General features: G+C 60.1%; 1 protein-coding gene across 1 annotated transcript in view; it reads left to right on the top strand.

The window, feature by feature from the left end:
• The window catches only part of VAV2 (vav guanine nucleotide exchange factor 2), a 175,349-nt gene extending 158,562 nt beyond the window's left edge, over positions 1 to 16,787 (top strand). The window contains exons 20-30 of the mRNA XM_052648088.1: positions 2,372 to 2,388; positions 3,152 to 3,173; positions 4,084 to 4,211; positions 5,388 to 5,462; positions 6,708 to 6,760; positions 8,033 to 8,149; positions 10,583 to 10,670; positions 11,872 to 11,995; positions 12,742 to 12,828; positions 13,764 to 13,921; positions 16,507 to 16,787. Of these exons, the coding sequence (XP_052504048.1) occupies positions 2,372 to 2,388; positions 3,152 to 3,173; positions 4,084 to 4,211; positions 5,388 to 5,462; positions 6,708 to 6,760; positions 8,033 to 8,149; positions 10,583 to 10,670; positions 11,872 to 11,995; positions 12,742 to 12,828; positions 13,764 to 13,921; positions 16,507 to 16,554 (917 nt within the window). The 3' untranslated portion in view covers positions 16,555 to 16,787. The remainder of the gene's footprint in view (positions 1 to 2,371; positions 2,389 to 3,151; positions 3,174 to 4,083; positions 4,212 to 5,387; positions 5,463 to 6,707; positions 6,761 to 8,032; positions 8,150 to 10,582; positions 10,671 to 11,871; positions 11,996 to 12,741; positions 12,829 to 13,763; positions 13,922 to 16,506) is intronic.
• Positions 16,788 to 20,677: the final 3,890 nt, after the last annotated feature.

The raw sequence follows: 20,677 nt of genomic DNA, 5'->3' as shown, positions 1-20,677 counted from the left end.
CTGGGTCCCCTGCATGCCCAGCATTTATTACACAAGGCTCCCCTTGGCCCCGAGCCCATTTTTCAGATGGGAAGGCTGAGGCTCCTCTGAATCATCTTGGTGTGGGGGATGAGCTGGGGAAGTGCCCAGCCTAGAGCTGCTGGATGGCAGCCGGAAGCCTCAGACGGTTCTGAAAGATTGCAGCCGCCGCGGTCAGGGCTGGCTGCCCGTGGCACAGCACAGGCATGGGCCTGTGCTGAGTGTCAGCACCGCACGCCGTGCTTCACGTGGGCCCAGCCGACCCCGCGGCCCTGTGAGATGGGGCGGCTACGCTGCCATCCACGCCTGGGGGACCTGTGCTCAGAGAGGCCTGACACGCTCCAGGTAGATGGGAGGACTTGCCAGGCCTGCTGATCACCCAAAATACCAGCACCCAGAGCTGGAGAGTTTCTGTCAGTTCTTCACTTCCTGCGGCTGCTGGCCCAGTGCCCTGACCCGGGAGGAGGGTCCGACAGGGCAGCCTGGACCCCCTCGTCCCAGCTGAGCCCGCTGCCGCCCACTGTGGCCCAGCGGAGGTCCCGCAGCCCTGCTGCTCTGCTCCCAGCTGGAGGAAGCCGCCGGCCCCCTGGCCCCAGAGAAGGAGGCTTTTCATTTTTGCCTGTGGATACCGCCCTCTGGTGGCCGCGTGTCCTTCATGTCAAGAGACTGGACGGTTCATTTCTCTGGACTTTTCTTTTTTTTTTTCCTGGTCTTGAAAGTAACGTATTTATTTGTCAGAAATAATAGCGGGGCAAAAAAAGAAAAAGAAATGGAATAAAGAAGAAAATAATTATCTCTTATGAGCGTGTTAAGAAATAATCAAAGGTGGTATTTGCCGTATTCCCTGACTCGTTTTCTAAGTTCTAAATAATCTTTCTGTTTCTCCTTGCCCTCTGATTGTCAAATACCCACTTTCCATACAAAATGAGGAGGAAAGTAAAGGGGATATAAGCAGCTCGTGATCACACCAGGCAAAACCAGCCGCTGATGGCCATCACACGCCTTCTTCCTTTTTTTGCAGTCCCCCATTCCCATCCTTTTTAGGTTTGTGTGTTTTTCATATGTACAGCTGGGGACTTCCCGGGTGGCGCTAGTGTAAAGAATCCGCCTGCCAGTGCGGGAGACGTAAGAGACACGGGTTTGATCCCTGGGTTGAGAGGATCCCCTGGAGGAGGAGGACAAGGCAACCTACTCCAGTATTGTTGCCTGGAAAACCCCATGGACAGAGGAGCCTGGCGGGCTAGTCCACGGGGTTGCACAGAGTCGGACACGACCGAAGTGACTTAGCACACACACGTCCAGCTGAGGCCTCACCGGAGAGGCCATGGTGTGTCTTCCGCAAGCTGACGTTGTCAGCATCCTCTCCGTGACTCTGAGAGCCCCGGTGGGCACCGGGCTTTGTTTTAAGAGGTCGTGGTCCCTCCAGGGGCAGGTGCATGACCCCCTCTCTTGTCTCTCTGCCCTGCCGCAGCCCCGCCTGGCTTTTTCTCCTCGGCACAGTCCAAGCTGCTTCCTTTCCTCCCACGTGTTTATCATTCCTCCCCGGGCCAGGCAGGTTTACCTTCTGCTGCCCCCGGGGCCAGGATGTCCCAGGGAGATGCTGGCCCCTCCCAGGGCACCTCTCCCCAGGAAGCCTCCCCTGGGGGCACCAGCTGCCTGGCCGCCCGGTGCCTGACGCCCCTAATCTCTGCTCTTCAGGGTCGGATTCCTGCATCTGCCCAAGGCAGGCTGCGATCGTGAGTGTGAGGTGGTGTTGAAGGCCCTTCAGCCACACGTCAGCCGCTGTGGCGCTTGCTTTGTCCCGCGGTGGAGTTGGCCGCCTGGCTGGTTGGATGGCTGGGGCCCAGCCCAGTGCTGTGTCCTCCCCTAGGGTCACCCCAGGGCAGGTGGAAAGAATCTCTAGAATGTTCGCCTTCCATCTGACAAGCTGGCGTGCCCCGTTTGCGAGGGCGGGTGGGCTGACAGAGTAGCTCGCCTCCTCCGCCTCCTGTCCCTGGCCCGTGGCAGGCGTCACTGGTCAGCTGGGGCTCTCTCCCCTCTGGGCCGGGGTTCTGCCCAGTGGCTGGGGAGCTGCCGCCTGGGAGCAGCCTTGGTTCGTGCAGGAAACCTGTTGGCCATGGGGGCTTCTCCCTTGGGCCCCCTGTAACCAGAGCTCAGGGTTTGTCGTTAGAAGTAACAGGGATTTTCACGGTCACCAGCCGTGCGTGTCCATAATCCTTGTCTGAGCCCACGGGCCTTGATGTGCCCCTCTTGGCGCACTTGGGCGCCCCCAGCGGCTCTTGTCGTGAGGCAACAGCCCCCGGTCCACAGTGCTGGCCCCTTGCCCTCTGACCCCCGTGTGCTTTCGTTTCAGGTTCTCCTGCAGACCCGGTGAGTCCGCCAAACCGTGCCCTTCCCGCTGCCCTGCACCACACGCCACGCTGTGCCCGGAGCCAGAAAGACCCAAGCATTCCAGCCCTCAGGCTCGTGGGGCCAGGCTGGCTCGCAGAGCCCCCGCTGCTCACGAGGGCCCTTTGTTTTCTGTTGTGGTCACCACACAGAAACGGGCCCCTGGGCGCGGCCTCCTGGCCGACAGCTTGTCCCCCAGCCCAGCTGCCGCCTGCCCGTGTCCTGCTGGTGGCTGTGGGTGCTCAGCTCCGTGGCAGGCATCCACCCACCTCCCTCCCGTCCCGATTTGATGTAGCGCCCTGTCTTGAACTAATCAGAGATGAAGTCGCTGAGTTCACTTACGGGCCGTGGACGTCACGTCTTTCCCCGGCCGTGCGGTCCAGCACTTAATAGGCTCTTACATGGGGTGCAGAGATGTGCCCCACATTTATTGTGTGCAGCAGGACCCGTCCCAGACAGAGAGGACAAGCCCCAGGCTCCGAGCAGGGATGGCCCGGGCAGGGTGGTCAGGGCAGGCTTCCTGGAGGAGGTGGGAGTTAATGGTCAGGGATGGGAGGGGGAAGAGGACAGATGTCCCGGGGCTGCGGAGGGGCGCGGAGATGGAGGGTGAAGGTCCCATGGGGGAGCTGTCACAAGTCCCTGCGGGTGTCCAGGACCTTGACCTCTCTCGTTGGGTTTAGGGGGTGGGGGGTGTCTCGCTTGGGCAGCCTTCCGTCCTCACTGTTGTCTGTCCTTGCCCTCACAGGAAGCCTCTGGAGCGGGGCCAGGTGAGTCTGGGACTTGGGCCTTCTCTGCTGTCATCCTTGTCGGCGGTCACCCTGGGAGCCTGGGCCTGGCCATGGCGGCTGCCGGCTTTGCCCCAAGTTCTCAGCTCTGGGCCCCCAGGGTCTGTGCGTCCTCTAGCCCCGTCTCCCTCCTGCCTCCATGGCCAGCTCCCCTGGGAGCCATCTTAGTTTGTGTCACAGTGCCGGGGTGGGGACAGGGCCCAGCCTGCCCAGGGTCCTTTCAGCCCAGGAGAGACTCTGAGCTGCGGCCTGAAGACCCCAAGCGGAGCAGATACCTGTGCTCCCAGTTTCTCCCATCCCGCGTGTCCCGGTTGCTCTGAACTGGACGAAAGGAGAACTGAAAGCATCAGGAGCGACGCAGCCCGAGCTGCAGGCAAAGCCCAAGCCAGTCATGAGAAGCCACGCTCCCGCCTCCGGGGCACCAGAGTCAGAACCAGACCTGGCAGACGCGGCCCATGCAAGGCTGGGCCGGTCAGAGCAGGGCTCGAGAGGCCCACAAGCTCTCGGGGGCGCAGCCGGGCCCCCGTGTCAGCCCGGAGCAGCCGGGTGGCTCGGTAGGCCGCTGACCCCGCCCCCTTCTCTAACGGGACGAATGTGCAGTCTCCCGCCACCGATCCCAAGGTGTCTGCAGGAAGATACATAAAGTGCTCTTTATAAACAGGTTAGGGTTACGGAAATGACACCCTGAATCTGTTCATCACATGAATAGTTTATTGATACTTACGATATTTAATGAAGAGACATGGGAGTCTTAGGGGAAGATTTCAAGGAGGGACGCTACAGGGCCTCGTCCACTTCCAAGAGCCCCAAGAGGTCCGAGAAAGCCGAGGAGGCCAAGGGCACCTTGGGACGAAGTCACCAAGCCAGGCCTCTCTGGCCCTGTCCTCCGCAGGTCCCAAGATGGTGGCCGTGCAGAATTACCTTGGCAACCCTGCTCCCCCCGGGAAGCCGGTGCTGACCTTCCAGACGGGCGATGTGATTGAGCTGCTGAGAGGCGACCCCGAGTCTCAGTGGTGGGAGGTGGGTCCTGGGAGGATCTCACCCCCATCTGCCCCCTCTTCACTCCCCAGGGCAGAAGTGGAGAGTGCTGCGTTTCCAGGCAGGGGTGGGTCTGCGGTGCTAGACCATCAGAGAGAAGATGGCTGTTCGCAGGGCCTGGGTGCCAGGGTGTCTGCTTTGACATGGCAGGGGGAGCAGCGTCCCCTCGCCAGAGAGACCGTCGTCCGAGCCCTCTCCCCGCGGCCTCCTGCCTGGGCTGTGTCCTGTACACCTCTCCCACCCTGCTTCCCAGCCCGCCCCAGTCCAGGCCAGCACCACGTGCCCAGCGCTGGGGGGACAGCATGTCCGAGGCCCTGCACAGCCGTCCCCCAGGAGACACAGGTCCCCGTGATGGTCTGTGGTTCCGGGCCGAGAATCCTGCTGTTCCGGTTAGGGGGCCTGAGAAGGCGGGGGGGTGGCCAGCGCTGCTCCTCTCCTGAGCCCCGCCCCCGGGGGTCCACATGGCGCCTCAGGAACCCGGGGCACTCACCCAGCCCGGGGACCACGGTGACCTGCTCAGAACTGACGCCAGCGCACATGTCTGTCAGCGCCGAGTCCTGTCACTGGCAGCCTCGTCGCTGCGTGTGGTCCCCCTCACTGAGTCCTTGCTCACGGCTCACAGTGCTAGGCCGCGCCTCACGTAACTGCAGATCGCGGGCTGAGTCGGTGGCTGCAGTCCAGTCTCCCCCACGCTGACCCAGTCACCCCCTGCCCCTCCTTTCCCCAGTGTCCCCGGGGCCGTGAGGTCTGAGTGGTCCTGCAGAGACTTGGCTGATGGGAAGGTGGGGATTGCTGGGGGGACCTTGGGAGGGAACGGGGAGAGTGAGCCCCCGACCCCAGGTCCATGTTCCCCTGACAGCTCGGGAAGGGCCGGTGTGGATAAGAGGAGATGGCTTCCAGGAGACGGGCTCTGGTCTCAGTGCCAAGCGAGTTTTATCCCTTCTCTGGGACCTCAGTGTCCTTGTCTGGGAAGCGGGGTGCTCCCCCTTCACCTTTCTGCCCAGAATGGCTCTGAGTTCAGCTGAGGTGACAACAGAGAAGTGATGCTATAACAGGCTTCTCAGGGACTCCCCTCGTCCTCCTTGGGATAACCCCCTGCCTCCCCCCAAAACTAGCCAGGCCAGGCCCCGCACACCCTGACCCTCTGTCCACTCCCAGGGTCGGCTGGTGCAGACCAGGAAGTCAGGCTACTTCCCCAGCTCGTCTGTGAAGCCCTGTCCTGTGGATGGAAGGGTAAGTACTTTTCACGGAAGCTTCTGGATTGTGGGGCCAGGGTGCCATGGGTGCCGAGAACATCCTTCTCACTCAGACACCCTGGGCTTGTTCAGGCCATCGCGAGCTGGCCTCAGAGCTGGGACAGGGGTGCCCTCCTGGGGGAAGACATGGCTGGCTTTAAAAACACCAAAATGGGCATCTCTGTAGCAGGCATCACGGGCCAGAGACCAGCTGCCTGTCTCCAGCTTTTCGGGCCTTCATAGGTCTTCTCCCTCAAACATAAAGCTGCAGAGCTAGGGACTGTGTTATTTAGAAAAGAGGCGAATGTGGCGTTTCTTTCATCTGAGTGCTGTGGAGCAGACCCTGCTCTGTTTCAAAAGGCATCTCACTGTCAGCCTTGAATGAACGGCGTCACCCCCATGCCCCTGGGAAAAGAGCTAAAACTGAGAGAATGAACCTTCTCTCAAAGCGGCAGGAGGCAGGTGCAAGACTCCTGGAACCCTGGTCCACCCATGGGGCCCTGCCCGGCCTCTGGCCCCACTGCCCAGCCTGCTGCTTCAGCTCAGGCCATTGCCCCGGTCAAGGAGAAAGCATTTTTGGACATGCCTTGCTGACAGGGCAAGGGGCCAGAGAGCAGAGGAAGAAGATGTCGCCGGCTCACTGAGCAGCCTGTGTGTGTTGCGGGAGGCACTTCCTGGCCCTGGGCCTCAGTTTCCCCACCTGCATGGTGACTGGGGTGGGGTGGGGACAGGTAGTCTGGCGTTTTTACCCATCCTGTGGTCCGGTGAGGGCGCCCAGGGGAGGGCTCTGGCCAGCAAGGGCACAGCATGGGGTCTGCAGAGCGGCCCGGGTCACCTGCAGGTGCAGCCCCCCGCCTGCAGACACTACTGCTGGCCCGTGCCCGCCCTCGGGGCCGCGGCTGTCTGCACCAGGGAGCGGGAGGGTAGGGGGTGCTCCTGTCCACCGCAGAGAAGCCCCAGCAGCCTTTGGGTTGCTCTCCTCCTGCTGACAGTGTGCCGGTCGTTGAGCACTATACGTTCATTCATTCAGTCAATCATTCATTTAGTCAAACCCACTGAGCACCCGCCTAGAGACGGTGCGTCCCGGCACCTCCCAGGCCAGGGGCTCTGGGCGAGAGTCCACAGACGTGCTGGGAGCCAGGGCTGGGCCCCCCAGCTCGCCGATGATTGATAGGAAACCGCTGGTCCCCACGCTGTGGACAGTCCCCGGGAAGACACTGACCCCAGCGTTCTCTCCTGCCAGCCACCCATCAGCCGGCCACTGTCCCGGGAGATGGACTACACGGCGTACCCCTGGTGAGTGGGTCAGCGGGGCCCCTTCGTGCTGGGGACGTGGGGTCCCTGGCTGCCCCCCGTGTCTCCAGGGTGGCTGAGTCCAGTTGCACGCGGCCCCTTCTCCCCTTCTCAGCTGTGAGTCGCTGGGAAACAGGGAAAATATTCTCTACCCCAGGTAGCTGTTTCCCTGTCAACAAACAGATCATCAGGTTAGAACATTTAGGAGAATGAAATCTTTTTTAAACGAGATCTTACGTGAGTGTAAAATATAGAAAAGGAGGTGGGAAAGTGTTAGTCGCACAGTCGTGTCCGACTCTTAGTGACCTCATGAACTGTGGCCCGCCAGGGTCCTCCGTCCATGGACTCTCCAGGCAAGAAGACTGGAGTGGGTTGCCATTTCCCTCTCCAGGGGATCTTCCTGACCCAGGGATCAAACCCAAGTCTCCTGCATTGCAGGCAGATTCTTTACCATCTGAGGCATATATTTAAGGCCAAAAGTTATAACTGTATTTGCTCATACAGTGCTTGATGAGAGAGGTGGGGCTGTTTGATAAATAAAATGTGAGCGTGGATGTGGGAGACATGAGTCTCAAACGCAGGTCGATCTGGGGTCCAGCGTTTATCACTCCGCCTGCTGGCTCACCGGTTGCCTGGGACCGGGGCTCAGCTGCCACACCCGTGTGTCTGAGGCCCCAGGGTCTGTTACCTCTAGGTCACTGTTCACTGCATTTGGATATGGAGGGTGGAGGACTTGGCTTTGATTTTTCACTTGACGCACAAGAACTTCACTTTTCTAATGAATCCATTTACAGAAGTCCCAACTCAGCCATACAGGGAGGTGCGAATGGGGTCAGGCTTAACAAAGCCTGGAGAAGAGACGGGCTGGGGGTGGGCTTCATTTTCTTAGAGAGAGAGAGAAAAGCTTCCAGACACAAAGGGTTAGGACACAAAACAAGAACCTACGTGAGCAGTTTGTGTTTTTTCCTTCTTCCTAAACAGTAAGAATTTGGAAAGGACATTTTGATCTAACGCCTTTTCCCTGAATGCCTCTTGCAGATCCTGGGTTCTGGAGGGTGAGACCCAGGTAGACTGGCTGGGTCTGGGTCCTTATCTCGACCCTGCGCGCTGGCCCGCAGATGCCCCGCCTCTGTGGCCTCTGGGCCCCGCCCACCCTTTGCCCCGCCTCTCAGGGGCGTGGCCTCGCTTCCCAGTAGGCTCTTAAGCAGGTTAGAGCCCCGCTGGTTGTCCTTCAGGTCGTGTGAACACGAGGCTCCCTCTCCTCCTCTGCTCCAGGTTTGCCGGAAATATGGAGAGGCAGCAGACCGACAACCTGCTCAAATCCCACCCCAGCGGGACCTACCTAATCAGGGAGCGGCCAGCGGAGGCCGAGCGCTTTGCCATAAGTATCAAGTATGTGGAAGCTGGGGGTCAGGGAGACCTCTGCCCCGGTGCCGTTCTGCATCAGGGCGTCCACATCCCTTCCAGATCCTGGGCTTGCTGGGTGTGGCCTTGGGACGTGCCGCCGACACTGGGCACTTTAGGCGTGAAAGGCTTCAGCCCAAGGCCTTGGCGCTGGGCTCCTCCTGCCCCGAAGCTGCCCCCTCCTGGGTCTTCTGTCTCCTCCTCAAAGGATGGGATCTGACTGGTGGCTGGTCGCCCCTGGCACAGGACACACCCTGGACCCGCGTCTCGGGCCAGTGAATAGAGGGCTCCGGTTTGCTGTGACCTCAGCGGGGTCAGGAGCCCTGAGCAGGGTGGTCTGTGTTCAGGGAAGCCCTCCTCAGGTCTGCTGGGTGGGTGCTGGGGCTGGGGGGAGGTCCATGGCAGGGCCGCTGGGTGCTTCGAGTGAGTAACAGAAGTCTGGTATCAGACGTCGACATGAGGGAGCAGGGAGGCCCTTTCTGTAGGAGGCAGGAGTGCCTCTGGCTGTTAGGGGCAGATGAGAACCGAGCTCAGCGGGGCCACACCCAGGTCCTGAACACACAGCCCGTTCTTCCGTTTCAGCTTTTTGTCTCCCCTGTCTCTACACCAGCCTCCTCTACATCTGGGCCCAGTGGGGGCTGAGGGCATGGGTGCCCCAGCAGTGGGGGCCAGTGCTGACCTGAGCACTTGCCACTGGCCAGCACGCATGTGCACGTGTGTGCACACGTGTGAATGTATGTGCACGTGTGTCATGTGAGACTGTGCAGACGTGTGTACATGTGTGACTGTGTGCACGTGTGTGGACCTCCCCCTTCCCCACCCCACATTACTGAGGGGTCTGCAGATGGTCGTTCCCTGGTCATCCAGGGCAGGGTCCCACTGTACAGAATGGCTGCCGGAGGACCTAGGTGGGAGTGCCGCAGGGGAGGACCTGGGGAACCAGGAGGAGTTGAGACTGAAGATGAGACCCTTCACCCAAGTGGACAGCCTGCCTCGGTCCCCACGGCCTTTCTAAGAGGCCCCACAAATGTTTGGGCCTGAAAACAACGCACTGGTTTTTCTAAAATGCAAAAACCACCAGAGGACGCCTGAAAGTGTTCACTGGAAGCAACAGCTGTCCAGTGACCGCCAGCTGGACATGGCCTGGGCCACCTGGCACACAGCACTGCTCTCGAGCAGAGGTCAGCTGTACCTGCTGTGGGTGATGGGGCTTCGTGAGGTGTGTGGCCCAGTGTGGGTGGGGCCTCCCGCAGCAGCAGTCTTGGCAGGGCCCCAGGCAGCAGAGGAGCATGAGGCGTGGTGGCAGGTCCGCGGCCGAGGCGCCCCTCACCTGGTGGGAATTCACGGAGCACCTTCTGGGTGCCGGGCCCGCAGTGCTCTGGAGTGGGGCTCAGAGGGCCTTGTCCAGGGAGCTTGGTAGGGGAGAGGCGAGCACGCTCACTCACTCTGAATCCAGGAGAAGCAGGGTGGTGGCTGCACCACAAGGCCCCACTGGAGAGGAGGCTGGCCAGCTGGGTGTATGCGTGCTTAACAGCTCTTTATTCCGTTCACTGGTTTCCAGAAGGTAAACCAACCTTGCCTTCCTGGAATGTTCCATTTAACCGTGGTGTAAAGTCCCTCTTACATGCCAGTGTGTACAGGTGTGCGTGTGGAGAGAGAGTCACTGTAATGATGGTCTGTTGAGGATTTGTGCCTCTGTCATCCTAGGGGATGTGGTGTGTGGTTTTCTGTACTCATGATGTCTTTGGCTTTGGAGTCAGCTGGCAAGGGGTGGGGTGGTGTTTGGAAGGGAAGGGGTATGAGCTTTCCTTTGAGGCCACATTTGAGTTGAGATCTGGGACACAGGCAGAGTCCTGAGGGTGGCAGGAGGCTGAGCATTCCGGGCTGAGGGCACAGCCGGAGCTGGGGCCTGGAGGGCCTGTGCTCGGCGTGGCTGAGGAAGAGCCCCTCCTGGCGCGAGGGTGTGGAGGAGGAGAGTCTTAGGAGGCAGTTGCATAGCTGGGGTGAGGCTGCGCCCCTCGGGCCTCTGACTTGCAAACGGTGCTGCTGAAGCCTCAGGGTGGGGGCGGGGGGAGGCCGGGAGGGGGACATCCCCAGTGCAGACAGCAAGCAGCATCCTGGATGGACGTCTCCATGGGGCTGCGGGGAGCACGGGTGTGGGGCTCTGGGGCCCGAGGCCTTGGCTGACCCAGGAGTTTGGGCTTCAGACAGACTAGGTGGCCTGGTGGATGGATGGACAGACAGTCGGAGGCAGGCCCAGGCTGGGGCGGGGGGAGAGGGCCGAGAGGGAGCAGTGAAGAGCAGGCATGTGGACCGAGGGCCCGGGTCTTTGCTCCAGCATGCATGCAGTAAGCCCGGAGCCCTGCGGGGCGGGGCCGCACAGCCTGCACAGTGACCGCTGCGCCCGTGTGCTTGGCCTAGGTTCAACGACGAGGTGAAGCACATTAAGGTGGTGGAGAAAGACAGCTGGGTCCACATCACAGAAGCCAAGAAATTCGAGAGCCTCTTGGTACGTGGTCCTGGGGGGCTTCCACCGGCCCGGCCCCGAAGGCTGGGGGAGGGCCCAGGTCTCCCACTGAGGCCACTCTGGGGAGGAGCGGCCCCCTGCAGTCCCTCCTGCAGGCCAGGCTCCCGGTGGAGAGGGCCCAGCAAGCGTCCCCCACTGCTGGGCCAGGGGCCGCTCTTCTGCGATGGGGTGGGGGGTGCTCCCACTGAGAGAAAGATCCAGGAAAGCTGGTCTGTAAGGCACCTTGGGACAGGTAAGGCAGCTCCCAGGTCAGGACCTCTGTCCCCCAAACCCTGAGGTGGACAGCAGGGTCACTGGCCTCCCACAGCCCATTCATGCCGAGCCTCTGCGGGAGCCAGAGACCAAGGCCCAGGGAGGCTGCATCCAGGTCTGGCTGCCGGCTGGACTCACGCACATGGGGCTTCCGGTGCCTGCTCCTGCCTCGCTCAGAACTGTCCCGGCCCAGCCAGAAAGCCATGAGTACATGAACGGTCCTCCTTAAGATGATTTAAAGTTAGACCCAGTGTTTCTTTGCTCAGTCACACATGTTGTGTGTGTGGAGACTGTCTAACCAGAGCTCGTGGGCTCTCAGACGTCCCACTGTGGCCGCAGAAAAGCCCACGGTAAAAGGCAAAGTGCCCGCAACGTGCCCCCAACCCTGACGTTCTTGTTTCAGGGTGAGTCCCCCCCTGAAGCCCAGGCGTGCTTTTTGGGTTCCTCTTTCAGACGATGCCACTGTTCACATGGGCCCCAACCTTAGTTCACCTCTGGGCACGGTGAACACTCACCAGGGGGACGGCCCTCTCTCTTCCAACCCCGCTGTAGCCACGTGGCATTCAGTCACATGGATACGCTGTGGGTTCTAGAAGCACTTCCCTGCTGCTGGGTGGGTGAAGGTCTCCGATTTTTCCCTGTTGTGAAGTGTTGCAGGGTGTGTCTGTGGCCCTCAGTCCTGGCCTGCTTCCCTTGGCTCTTCCTTTAGAAATGTTTGGGAGAGAAATTGCAGGATCAAAAGCTTTTGCCATACTGACTGTGCCCGCCCCCTGTCTGGGAGCTGGGGTGGGGGGCAGCTAGGAGGAGGGGCAGTTCCCGAGTTGAGGAGACGAGTCCTCTGTGAGAACCTGAGGCCGGGGCGGACGCGGGGCAGGGTGCCTGGGAGGACTGCCTGGAGGCAGAGGCAGCAGTGCCCGTGTACATCCCGCAGGAGCTGGTGGAGTACTACCAGTGCCACTCGCTCAAGGAGAGCTTCAAGCAGCTGGACACCACACTCAAGTACCCGTACAAGGCCCGGGAACGCACAGCCTCCAGGGCCTCCAGCCGCTCCCCAGGTAACACCCCTTCCAGGAAGGCTTCCAGCGGACCTCACCGAGGCCCGAGCCCCTTCCCGGTTCCCGCCCCTAGGAGTGGTGGCTCAGGTCCCCCAGCTCTTCGCCAGTACCGTGCCTAGCCAGGGTGCCCGGGCAGCCCCATGTGACCAGTCGGGGGTGCCAGCTCTGAATTGGAGGCCAGCGTGGGGAAGGAGCCGGGCAGGTCCCTTCTGTCCCCAGATCCATCCCTGTGCCCCAGCCCCCTCCCCCGCCCCATCCCAGGGACCCTGGCTGCCAGGGAGCCAGAGCTGGGACCTTGACTTGGGGACGGGGCTGCCTGGCACAGACGGGGCCCAGCTGGAGAGACGGGCAAGGTGGGGCTGGGGCCAGGTCTTGGAGCTACCCTGCTTCGTCCCACTGCAGGGGCCCATAGAACGACAGGCCCCAGTCCCGGGCAGAGCAGGCCAGAGAGGAAGCCAGGCCTTTAGTGAGCACCTCCTGAGTGCAGGCGCGGGGCTGGGCTCTGCACGTGTCCTTTCCTGCGTCCCTGCTCTAGCCCACCTGCTGGGAGGAGCTGGTCCAGGACGCAGGTGCTGGGGGCGGGGCCGAGGGCAGCTGTGTCCATGCCCAGGTGGGCCTCAGGGCTCGGGCGCCTCCTGCCCTCCTGCCCTCCTGGTGCACTGGGCAGCGCCCCCATCCCTGCTGCCTGTGTCTGCGTGCGGATGCCCCCAGCCCCGCCTTTCACCTTCTCTCTCGCCTCTTTGCAGCTTCCTGCGCTTCCTACAACTTTTCTTTTCTCAGTCCTCAGGGCCTCGGCCTTGCTTCTCAGGGCTCCTCCACGCCCTTCTGGTCAGGTACCGCTGCTGCTCGGGGGCGTGGGGGGCCCGGGCTGCCACCAGCCAACCCACAGCCCCAGCCTGACCGTGTCCACCGCCACTGCAGCGGGGGTGGGGCGGGGAAGCTGGACGCTGGCGGGGGTGGGTGGGGGCCGCTGCAGCTCCTGTGGACACCGTCGGGCTCAGCCCTGCCCTCGCCTTTGAATCACTCACCCCCGTAACCCCTCCCCAGCTCATCAGCCATGCCCCCTACTGCTTCCTGGGGGCTTGGCCTCTGGTAGCAGCAAACGGCCCGGCGGCCCCCCTTGAGGGAGGTGGGCCCCGCTCAGCAACAGTAAGGAGGACTTGTGGGACTGGGTGCAGGGGGACAGTCTCAACCAGCCCTGACTGCTCGGCCAGCTGCTGCCAGAGTCAGAGCCCACCCAGCAGCTGTTTATGCACCCCCCCCCCCCCCACCATCGTGTCCCTTGCCACCGGTCCATCAGGACTCCTGGGTCCCGGGCCACGCTGGTCCAGCCCACTTTACAGTTTGGTTTGGAACCAGGGACACGAGGGAGGTCGGACACCAGTGCCCTGGGGTCCGCTTCCAGGCCCTTGTCAGGGTGACGGCTGGGGGCTGGGCAGCAGTCACCCTGCAGTCCACTTGTGAGTTGCCCAGATGCTGGGCATGTGGGAAGGCCCTCAGGGAGCTGTGATGGCCCCCAGTGCGGGTGGTGAAGCTCTGGCTGCAGCCCGGTGGAACTCACATGGCCCACATGCCTGCAGCCTGGGGCACCCACAGAGCATGGAGGGGTCCTGGGGTTGGAGCCTGGTCTGTCCCTCTGGAATCTTTGTGCTTGACAGCCTCCTCTGTGGGCACAAGGCCGGGCCCCAGGGGAGAGACCCAGCTCAGTCTGAGGACCCCCACCCTGGAGGCCCTGACGTCACCGTGTGACGCCACCCGTCTCCCCCAGCAGTGTTTACACCCCGTGTCATCGGCACGGCTGTGGCCAGGTACAACTTCGCTGCCCGTGACCTGCGGGAGCTCTCGCTGCGGGAAGGTGACGTGGTGAAGATATACAGCCGCATCGGTGGGGACCAGGGCTGGTGGAAGGGCGAGACCAACGGCCGGGTGAGTGGGTCGGCCTGGCCCCGGCCCCAGTCGGAGACCCCAGCTCACCCTGGGGCTTGGGGAGGCGGGGCTCCGGCCGACACCAAGCCCCACCGTGCCCCAGCCCTGTACTCTCTGACCTTGGCCGGAAGACTTAGTGTCCACAGGCTCCACGAGCTGGGGCCACGTTGTGAGGAAGCGACTTCCTGGCTCGGATCTGGGCCCCCGGCCGGTCTGACCCTGTGTCTGCTCTCAGTCCTATTCTGGGGTCCATTGCGGCGAAGGCAGAGACAGATGTTGAGTGCAGTCTTCAAGTCACTTGCTTGTGCCCGACCCTCTTTGCAGGCAGGTTGCCTCGGGACTGAGAGCAGAGCCTGGGTGCCCTCGCTGGGGTCCTGCCATTCCTTAAGACCCCGTTTACACCTTGATATGGGAAGGGACACATAGTATCCCCACCCAGCCTGCAACTCTAAGACCCATGGCTCCTTATCCCGGTACCATGTCTGGCCTCCCTGGCTTTGACCAGTTCCATTGGCATTCACCCAACAGGGTACCTGAGCTCCACAAACCACTGATTAGGAAACGTCCAGCTTTTGGGGGGCTGCAGCTGTCCATGGACGTGGCCAGACTTGGCTCCCGTCACTCACCGTACCATTGCCAGGTGGTGGAAACTGGCCTGCTTTCATGTGGCATGTTGTCTGCCCTTGGAGATCCCTGGGTCTGACCTTGTTTCCATCTGACAGCCCTTCAGAAGTATGAGGACACTGAGTCCTAGACAGTTGACCTAGAGGGCTGGGACCACTAGCTCGCAAAGTGTTGAGAGGCGCCTGGAGCTTCATAAGCACGCACCTGGGCCTTCACTTGAGTACTTGGTTCAGGTGATATCTGCTGAGTTTCTGCACTATAAATGTGCTGTAATTAATAAGTAATGTGCAGTGTAATACTTTGAAATCGGATAAATAGCTTGTCCTCATCAAGCTTTCCCCTACTAGTTTTATCATTTGTTGATTAATTTTACCTATTCAGTTATTTCTATCATGGTAGAAAATAGTGATTTTTCTATCTTTTCTTTTATACTTCTCGGTGGGCATTGTACTGAAAGAAAAGGCTTTCACTTGTCTGCATGGTCATTCCCCCCCCCTGCCCCACGAATCAGTCATCTGTCCACCAAGACCTGCTTCCTTTCTGTGAGCCACTGTATTGAGTTCATTTTTGCAGAGTATTTTTACTGGAACTAGAATTCTAGGCTGGCAGCTCTTTTATTTCTGCACTTTGAGGATGTCTTTCCATCGTCCCCAGTCTGCCATCATTTCTGTATAAAAGTCTGTCAACATTCTTACGGTGGTTCCTTTGCAAGAAACGGGGGCTCTGTGTGAAAAAAAAATCTGTTTTTCATCAGTTTTACCAGAATGTGCCTATGGGTGTGTTTTTCCCCTGTATTTACTCTGTTTGAGATTTGAGGAGCTTTCTGAATGTGTGGCTTTACGGTCTTTATCTGTTATGGAAATCTCTTCAGATACTGGGTCTGCTCCGTCTTCTCTCTTCTCTCTGGGGCCCTGTTGTTCGCTCACTGAGCCGCGTCTGACCCTCTGCGACCCCGTGGCCTGCAGCACGCCAGCCCCCGGGGCCCGTGTGTTCCTCGCGCAGTCCCGTGTGGTTTTCATCCATTTTCCCTGGTTTTCCGTGCCGCTGCTTTCTGTTGACTGATCTTCCGGCGCCTTCTGTTTTTTTCTCTTCTGCTCTTAATTTCAGTCGTTATGTTTTTCAGTTCTAGGATTTCTGTTTGATTTCTGATTTCAGTTCTCCGGGCAGATTTTCTGCTTTCCGTCAGGGTTCTGAAGCAGACGAGTGGGGGCTGCTTGCGTGTCCTGGCGGATGGCCCCAGCGTCTGGATCCCCTGTAGGTCTGCTTTTCCTGTCTGCGTTTTCTCGTAGTTTCTGTCACTTGGGCCTAATTAAATGCCAAGCTCGTGCATAAAACACTGCAGAGGCTCTGGATGCATGCTGTTTTTCTCTGGAGAGGGTTTAACTTTTTGTTGTTGCTGGCAGTTAGCTGGTGGGCAGGTTGTCTGGAGCTGCTCGGGGCTGGTGCAGTTCAGGGTCATCCCTACCCCTGGGCCTTGGCTGCGCTAGGTTTCTGCCTGTTCTCCAGGGCCTGTCTCGGGACAGGCCTGCCTCAGAACAACAGCCTTTTAAAGAATCCCCCACCTCCACGAGCCTCCACTCACCCTCATCCTTCACACACACTTCCCGATAGCTTCTCTGATTGCTCAGTTGATAAAGAATCCACCTGCGATTCAGGAGACCGCTGTTCAGTTCCTGGGTCAGGAAGATCCGCTGGGGAAGGGATAGGAAACCCACTTCAGTACTCTTGGGCTTCCCTTGTGGCTCAGCTGGTAAAGAATCTGCCTGCAATGCAGGAGACCTGGGTTCAATCCCTGGCTTGGGAAGATCCCCTGGAGAAGGGAATAGGCCACCCATTCCAGTATTCTGACCTGGAGAATTCCATGAACTGTATAGTCCATGGGGTCACAAAGACTCGGACACGACTGAGAGACCTTCACTTTTTTCACACAAACACTTATATGCGTCTGACACTGCTTTCAGGTGGGCTGGTTTCCTTCGACGTATGTAGAAGAGGAGGGCGTCCAGTGACAGCAAGATCACGGACAGGACTTGCGGGTTTTCTTGGACGAGTTGCTCCAGCGATGAAGTCTGTCTCCAGCTCTGCAACTCAGAGGGGAAATGCCCGCCAGCCTTCCAGTCTTCAGCAGCCCGTGGGGGTGGGGAGGGGTTCAGAGCCTACATGTGGTCTGTGCTGCCATCAGCCTGCCCTTGGTGGCCTGTCCTGGGTACGCTGCTTGTACATAGAGGAAATCTGGGCCAGCCCTGGGTGCCAAGGAGAGGGAGTGCCCATGGGTGGCATCCTGAGCCAGGCTCTGGGTAACAGCTGAGGCCAGAGCTCACCTTGCCCCTGTCCTGTCAAGATGGCCTTCAGGAGCCTGGGTTTGGAAAGCAGGTGCTGTCCAGGGAGGGCTGGGCTCCGCGCAGGGGACCCTCCGCTGGCCCCTTCCTTTCAGCCTCAGCCCTCCTGCATCCTGCTGCTCCCAGGGGGAGGCTTCAGGCCTTGAGAGGCAGAAGGGGCCAGAGCAGGCCACTGTGCCTGGGGACAGAAGAGGGCAGCGCCAGGGCCTGTGCAGCCCCTCGGGCTGCCCTGTCCCTCTGCACCGGGGGTGTGCAGAGACCCCCAGGGAGGCCCCCCGTCTCAGGCGGAAGCCATAGGAACGATGGAGCTGCCAGCCCTGCTCCCCAGTCACAGGTACTGTCTCTGCCCGGAGCCCTTGCTGTGTGTCTGTCCTGTCCTGCTGCCCGGTGGGTACATGGTTTATAAACGCTGATGAGGGCGGCAAGCAAACGGGCTTTGCCGCTCGCTCGGTCTCTGCTGCTCACACTCCTCTCCAGAAGGATGCCCCCACCCTGCCCCCCACTGCTCCCGAGCGGGTGGGGGTCCGCTGCGTCTCCCACATTCTGCCAGGTGGCCACTGAGAGTCTGCCCAGCCTTTGCACAGATGTTGGTTCTAGCCCTTGGCAAGTCTTCCAAGACTCCTGCAGCCGGTGAAACGGGGCCTGTGGCCAGCCCTGAATAAGTGCTCTTGGGGGTGACTCCACCCTCTGGACTTCCCCCTCCTCACTCCTCCTGGCCCTTGACCTCTGGCTGACTTGGCCAGTCCCCATTCTCTCAACCTGGATATTGCATGAGTCCCAGCAACACTGTCTCTTCCCAGCTCTGTGCCAAAGTTGCTGCTGCAACCTGGGCTTTGTGGGTCCCCCTTTCCCAGGGCTCAGCTGCACAAGGTCGGCTGTTGCCGAGGCTGGGCCCTGCTGGGGTGGGTGCTGCTGGCCACGCTGCACCCTGGGGTTCCTCAGAGGTCAGCCTCGTAATCTCCAGGCTCGGCTAGCACAGCAGCAGCCTTCTGGCTTGGGGAGGAGGTGGGGAGGGGTCTCAGAGGGTGTGTAGCAAGCAGGAGGCAGAAGGCAGCCAGCAGAGGCTTGGGGACTGAGGGTGACAGGATTGTGTTTGGGGCGGTGGGCAAGGGAGGGGTGGGGAGGAAGAATTTTCCACGGAGAAAGCAGACCACCCTTGTCACCAGGGCGCACCCAGCAGTTTGCCTGTGGCCTCTGCTCAGCTGGCCTGGCCGCCAGCCGCGACGGGAGGGGAGGAGACCAGCTGCCCTTGTCGTGTTTACAGTTGTCAGGAAGGTTTTGGTTTTCGTTATTGTTGTTGTTGGGGTTTTGTTTTGTTTCGTTTCGTTTTTTTCTTTTTTTGGTTTGGCTTGTTTGCTTTTAAAGAGGGCAAAAAAAAAAAAGTTTGCAATTATTTCCTCCAAAGCTCCCATTATATATCTGTGAATAATACGGAAGAGATTTTATAATAGCAGAAAATAATGTATATTTGGAGGTCATCGTGAAACAAGGCATGGTGGTAACGAAGGACACTGAGAAAACCTGTGTGAAAGCCTGGTTCTTGTGACTGTCCTGCTTTGTTTTTGTTTGTCTGGAGACTCGTCGCAGTTGGGTTAGTTTTCGCACTGCTGGCGGCAGGAAGGGAGAGGACTGGCTGCAGGCTGGGATGCGGGCGGTTTCGGCACGACACGAACAGCCTCGGGGGGCTTCGGAGCTGGGGCCTGAGATTGGCTGTGGACCCTTAGGCGCTCGATGCATGCAGGTCAGGGGTCTGAGGGCCCTGCAGCTGGCGGTGACCCCAAACAGAACACAGACTGTGCATTTGCCAATAGGATTTTTCAGACCACGGTTTCTACTGCAAATAAACCTGAGTTCTTTTCTGCAGGAGTGGTTGGCCTTTTGTGCTGGGGAGGAGGGCGTGGCTGGATTCCTCTGTCTGTGTCCAGAAGGTTCTACCCATCTGGATACTGTCAGCCCAGGGGTGCTGGCCTGGGTCAGATGCAGGCCTTGGGGTGACGGCCTCTGGCACAGGCTGGGGGTCTGGAGGGATAATGATGCCAGGCCACCAACCAGCTGTCTCCATGCTGGCCCAGGCCACAGGTTTCCTGTGCAGCGTCCTGTGACCCCTCCAGCAGCTCTCAGAGGCGGCCGTCTCTTCCTCTGGATGGGATCCAAACCCTGGCCCTGCTACTTGGGCGTGTCCTTCACCTCCTGAGCCTGTTTCTTTATATATACATGTTGGAGATAAAAGACAGTTTCTCCGGAGAGTAACTGTGGCCTGTGACCAGAGAAAGTCAGAATAGTACAGCCTAGACTTACTCTTCCCTTACGGGGATGGGGTCTCGAGGCAGTGATGCAGAGGGGCTTGGTGCCCCCAGCCCCCCAACCCCAGACTCCTCTCATCTTCAGCATGTACTTCCCTCTTCATAGTTACCTCATGGTCCAAGGCGGCTGCTAGAGCTCCTGCCATCAAGGCCTTGAGCCGACACGGAAGATCGCCCAGCACTTCCCCTTATCCTGCTCACATGCCTGGGCATGTGGCCACCCCTGGCTGCACTGGAGGCTGCTGATGCAGGTCCTGGGCTGGGTGTACAGCCTGGACAGTGTTGGGTTCTGCTGCTGCAGAGATGTGACTAGTCAGCCCCACCTCGGAGTGGTAAGGGTCACGCGGAGTCCAGAGCACGTTGGGTGCTCAGCAGGTGTCACGTGTTGTTATAAACCGAGGAGGCGAGCGCAGGTGTTTGAGGTGGCACAGCTGGAGAGGACGGGAGGTGGCCCCCGTCTCTGGTCTCCAGGGCCTGGCTCAGGCTGGTACCCTGACAGTCTGACTGGGGGCCAGCCCCTCTCTGAGAATCTCTCAGGTCTTGAGAGTCCCTTGGACTGCAAGGAGATCCAAGCAGTCCATCCTAAAGGAGATCAGTCCTGGGTATTCATTGGAAGGACTGATGTTGCAGCTGAAACTCCGATACTTTGGCCACCTGATGGCGAAGATCTGACTCATTTGAAAAGACCCTGATGCTGGGAAAGATTGAGGGCAGGAGGAGAAGGGGACGGCAGAGGATGAGATGGCTGGATGGCATCACCAACTCGATGGACATGAGTTTGGGTGAACTGCGGCAGTTGGTGATGGACAGGGAGGCCTGGCGTGCTGCGGTTTGTGGGGTCACAAAGAGTCGGATATGACTCAGCGACTGAACTGAACTGAACTGAACTGAGTCCCCCAAGAGGCCCAGCGGTTCCCACACTGTCTCCCGACTGCAGCCTCTAGTTCTGAGTTCTCATGTCCACACATGGTGAAGGAACGGCCAGGACCCTCACTGACCAGCCCCTGGGCCAGCACTCAGTGGTCCCGAGCAGGGGCCAAGCAAGCTTGGAGAGCCCTGGGGAAAGCTCCTGGCCGCCCGAGGGCAGCTGTGGGTGAACCTGGGCACCGAGGCTGAGGGGCCTTGGGGAGGGCACCAGCAGCGTCTGCCAAGGGGTCCTGCCAAGGGGAAGCCCCCGCCCTGCTGGAGGGGCTGTGTGTGGACAGGGTGGAGGCCAGCAAGGAGCAGGACCTGCCTGCCCAAGGTCACCCCAGAAGCAGCCAGGAGCAGTGCGTTCCCAGTCGTCGAGGGGGGGCCGCCCGTGGTTATCCCGACAACCGCGGACTCCCCTCGGGCAGGGCCACTCTGGAGCCCCCTGTGTCCACAGTTGGAGAAACACCTGCTGAGCGAGAGATGGAAACAGCCCATTTCTGAGGCGAGGCGGATGCCCGCCACCCCTGTTCTGCCACCCCCAGCACAGGAGCCCACAGAAGACAGCGGGAGGCTGAGCT

Source organism: Budorcas taxicolor, chromosome 11 (genome assembly GCF_023091745.1).
Source record: "Budorcas taxicolor isolate Tak-1 chromosome 11, Takin1.1, whole genome shotgun sequence".
In the NCBI taxonomy this organism is placed as follows: domain Eukaryota; kingdom Metazoa; phylum Chordata; class Mammalia; order Artiodactyla; family Bovidae; genus Budorcas; species Budorcas taxicolor.
Note: the sequence above shows the minus strand (reverse complement) of the source record. Positions and strands in the feature narration are given on the sequence as shown.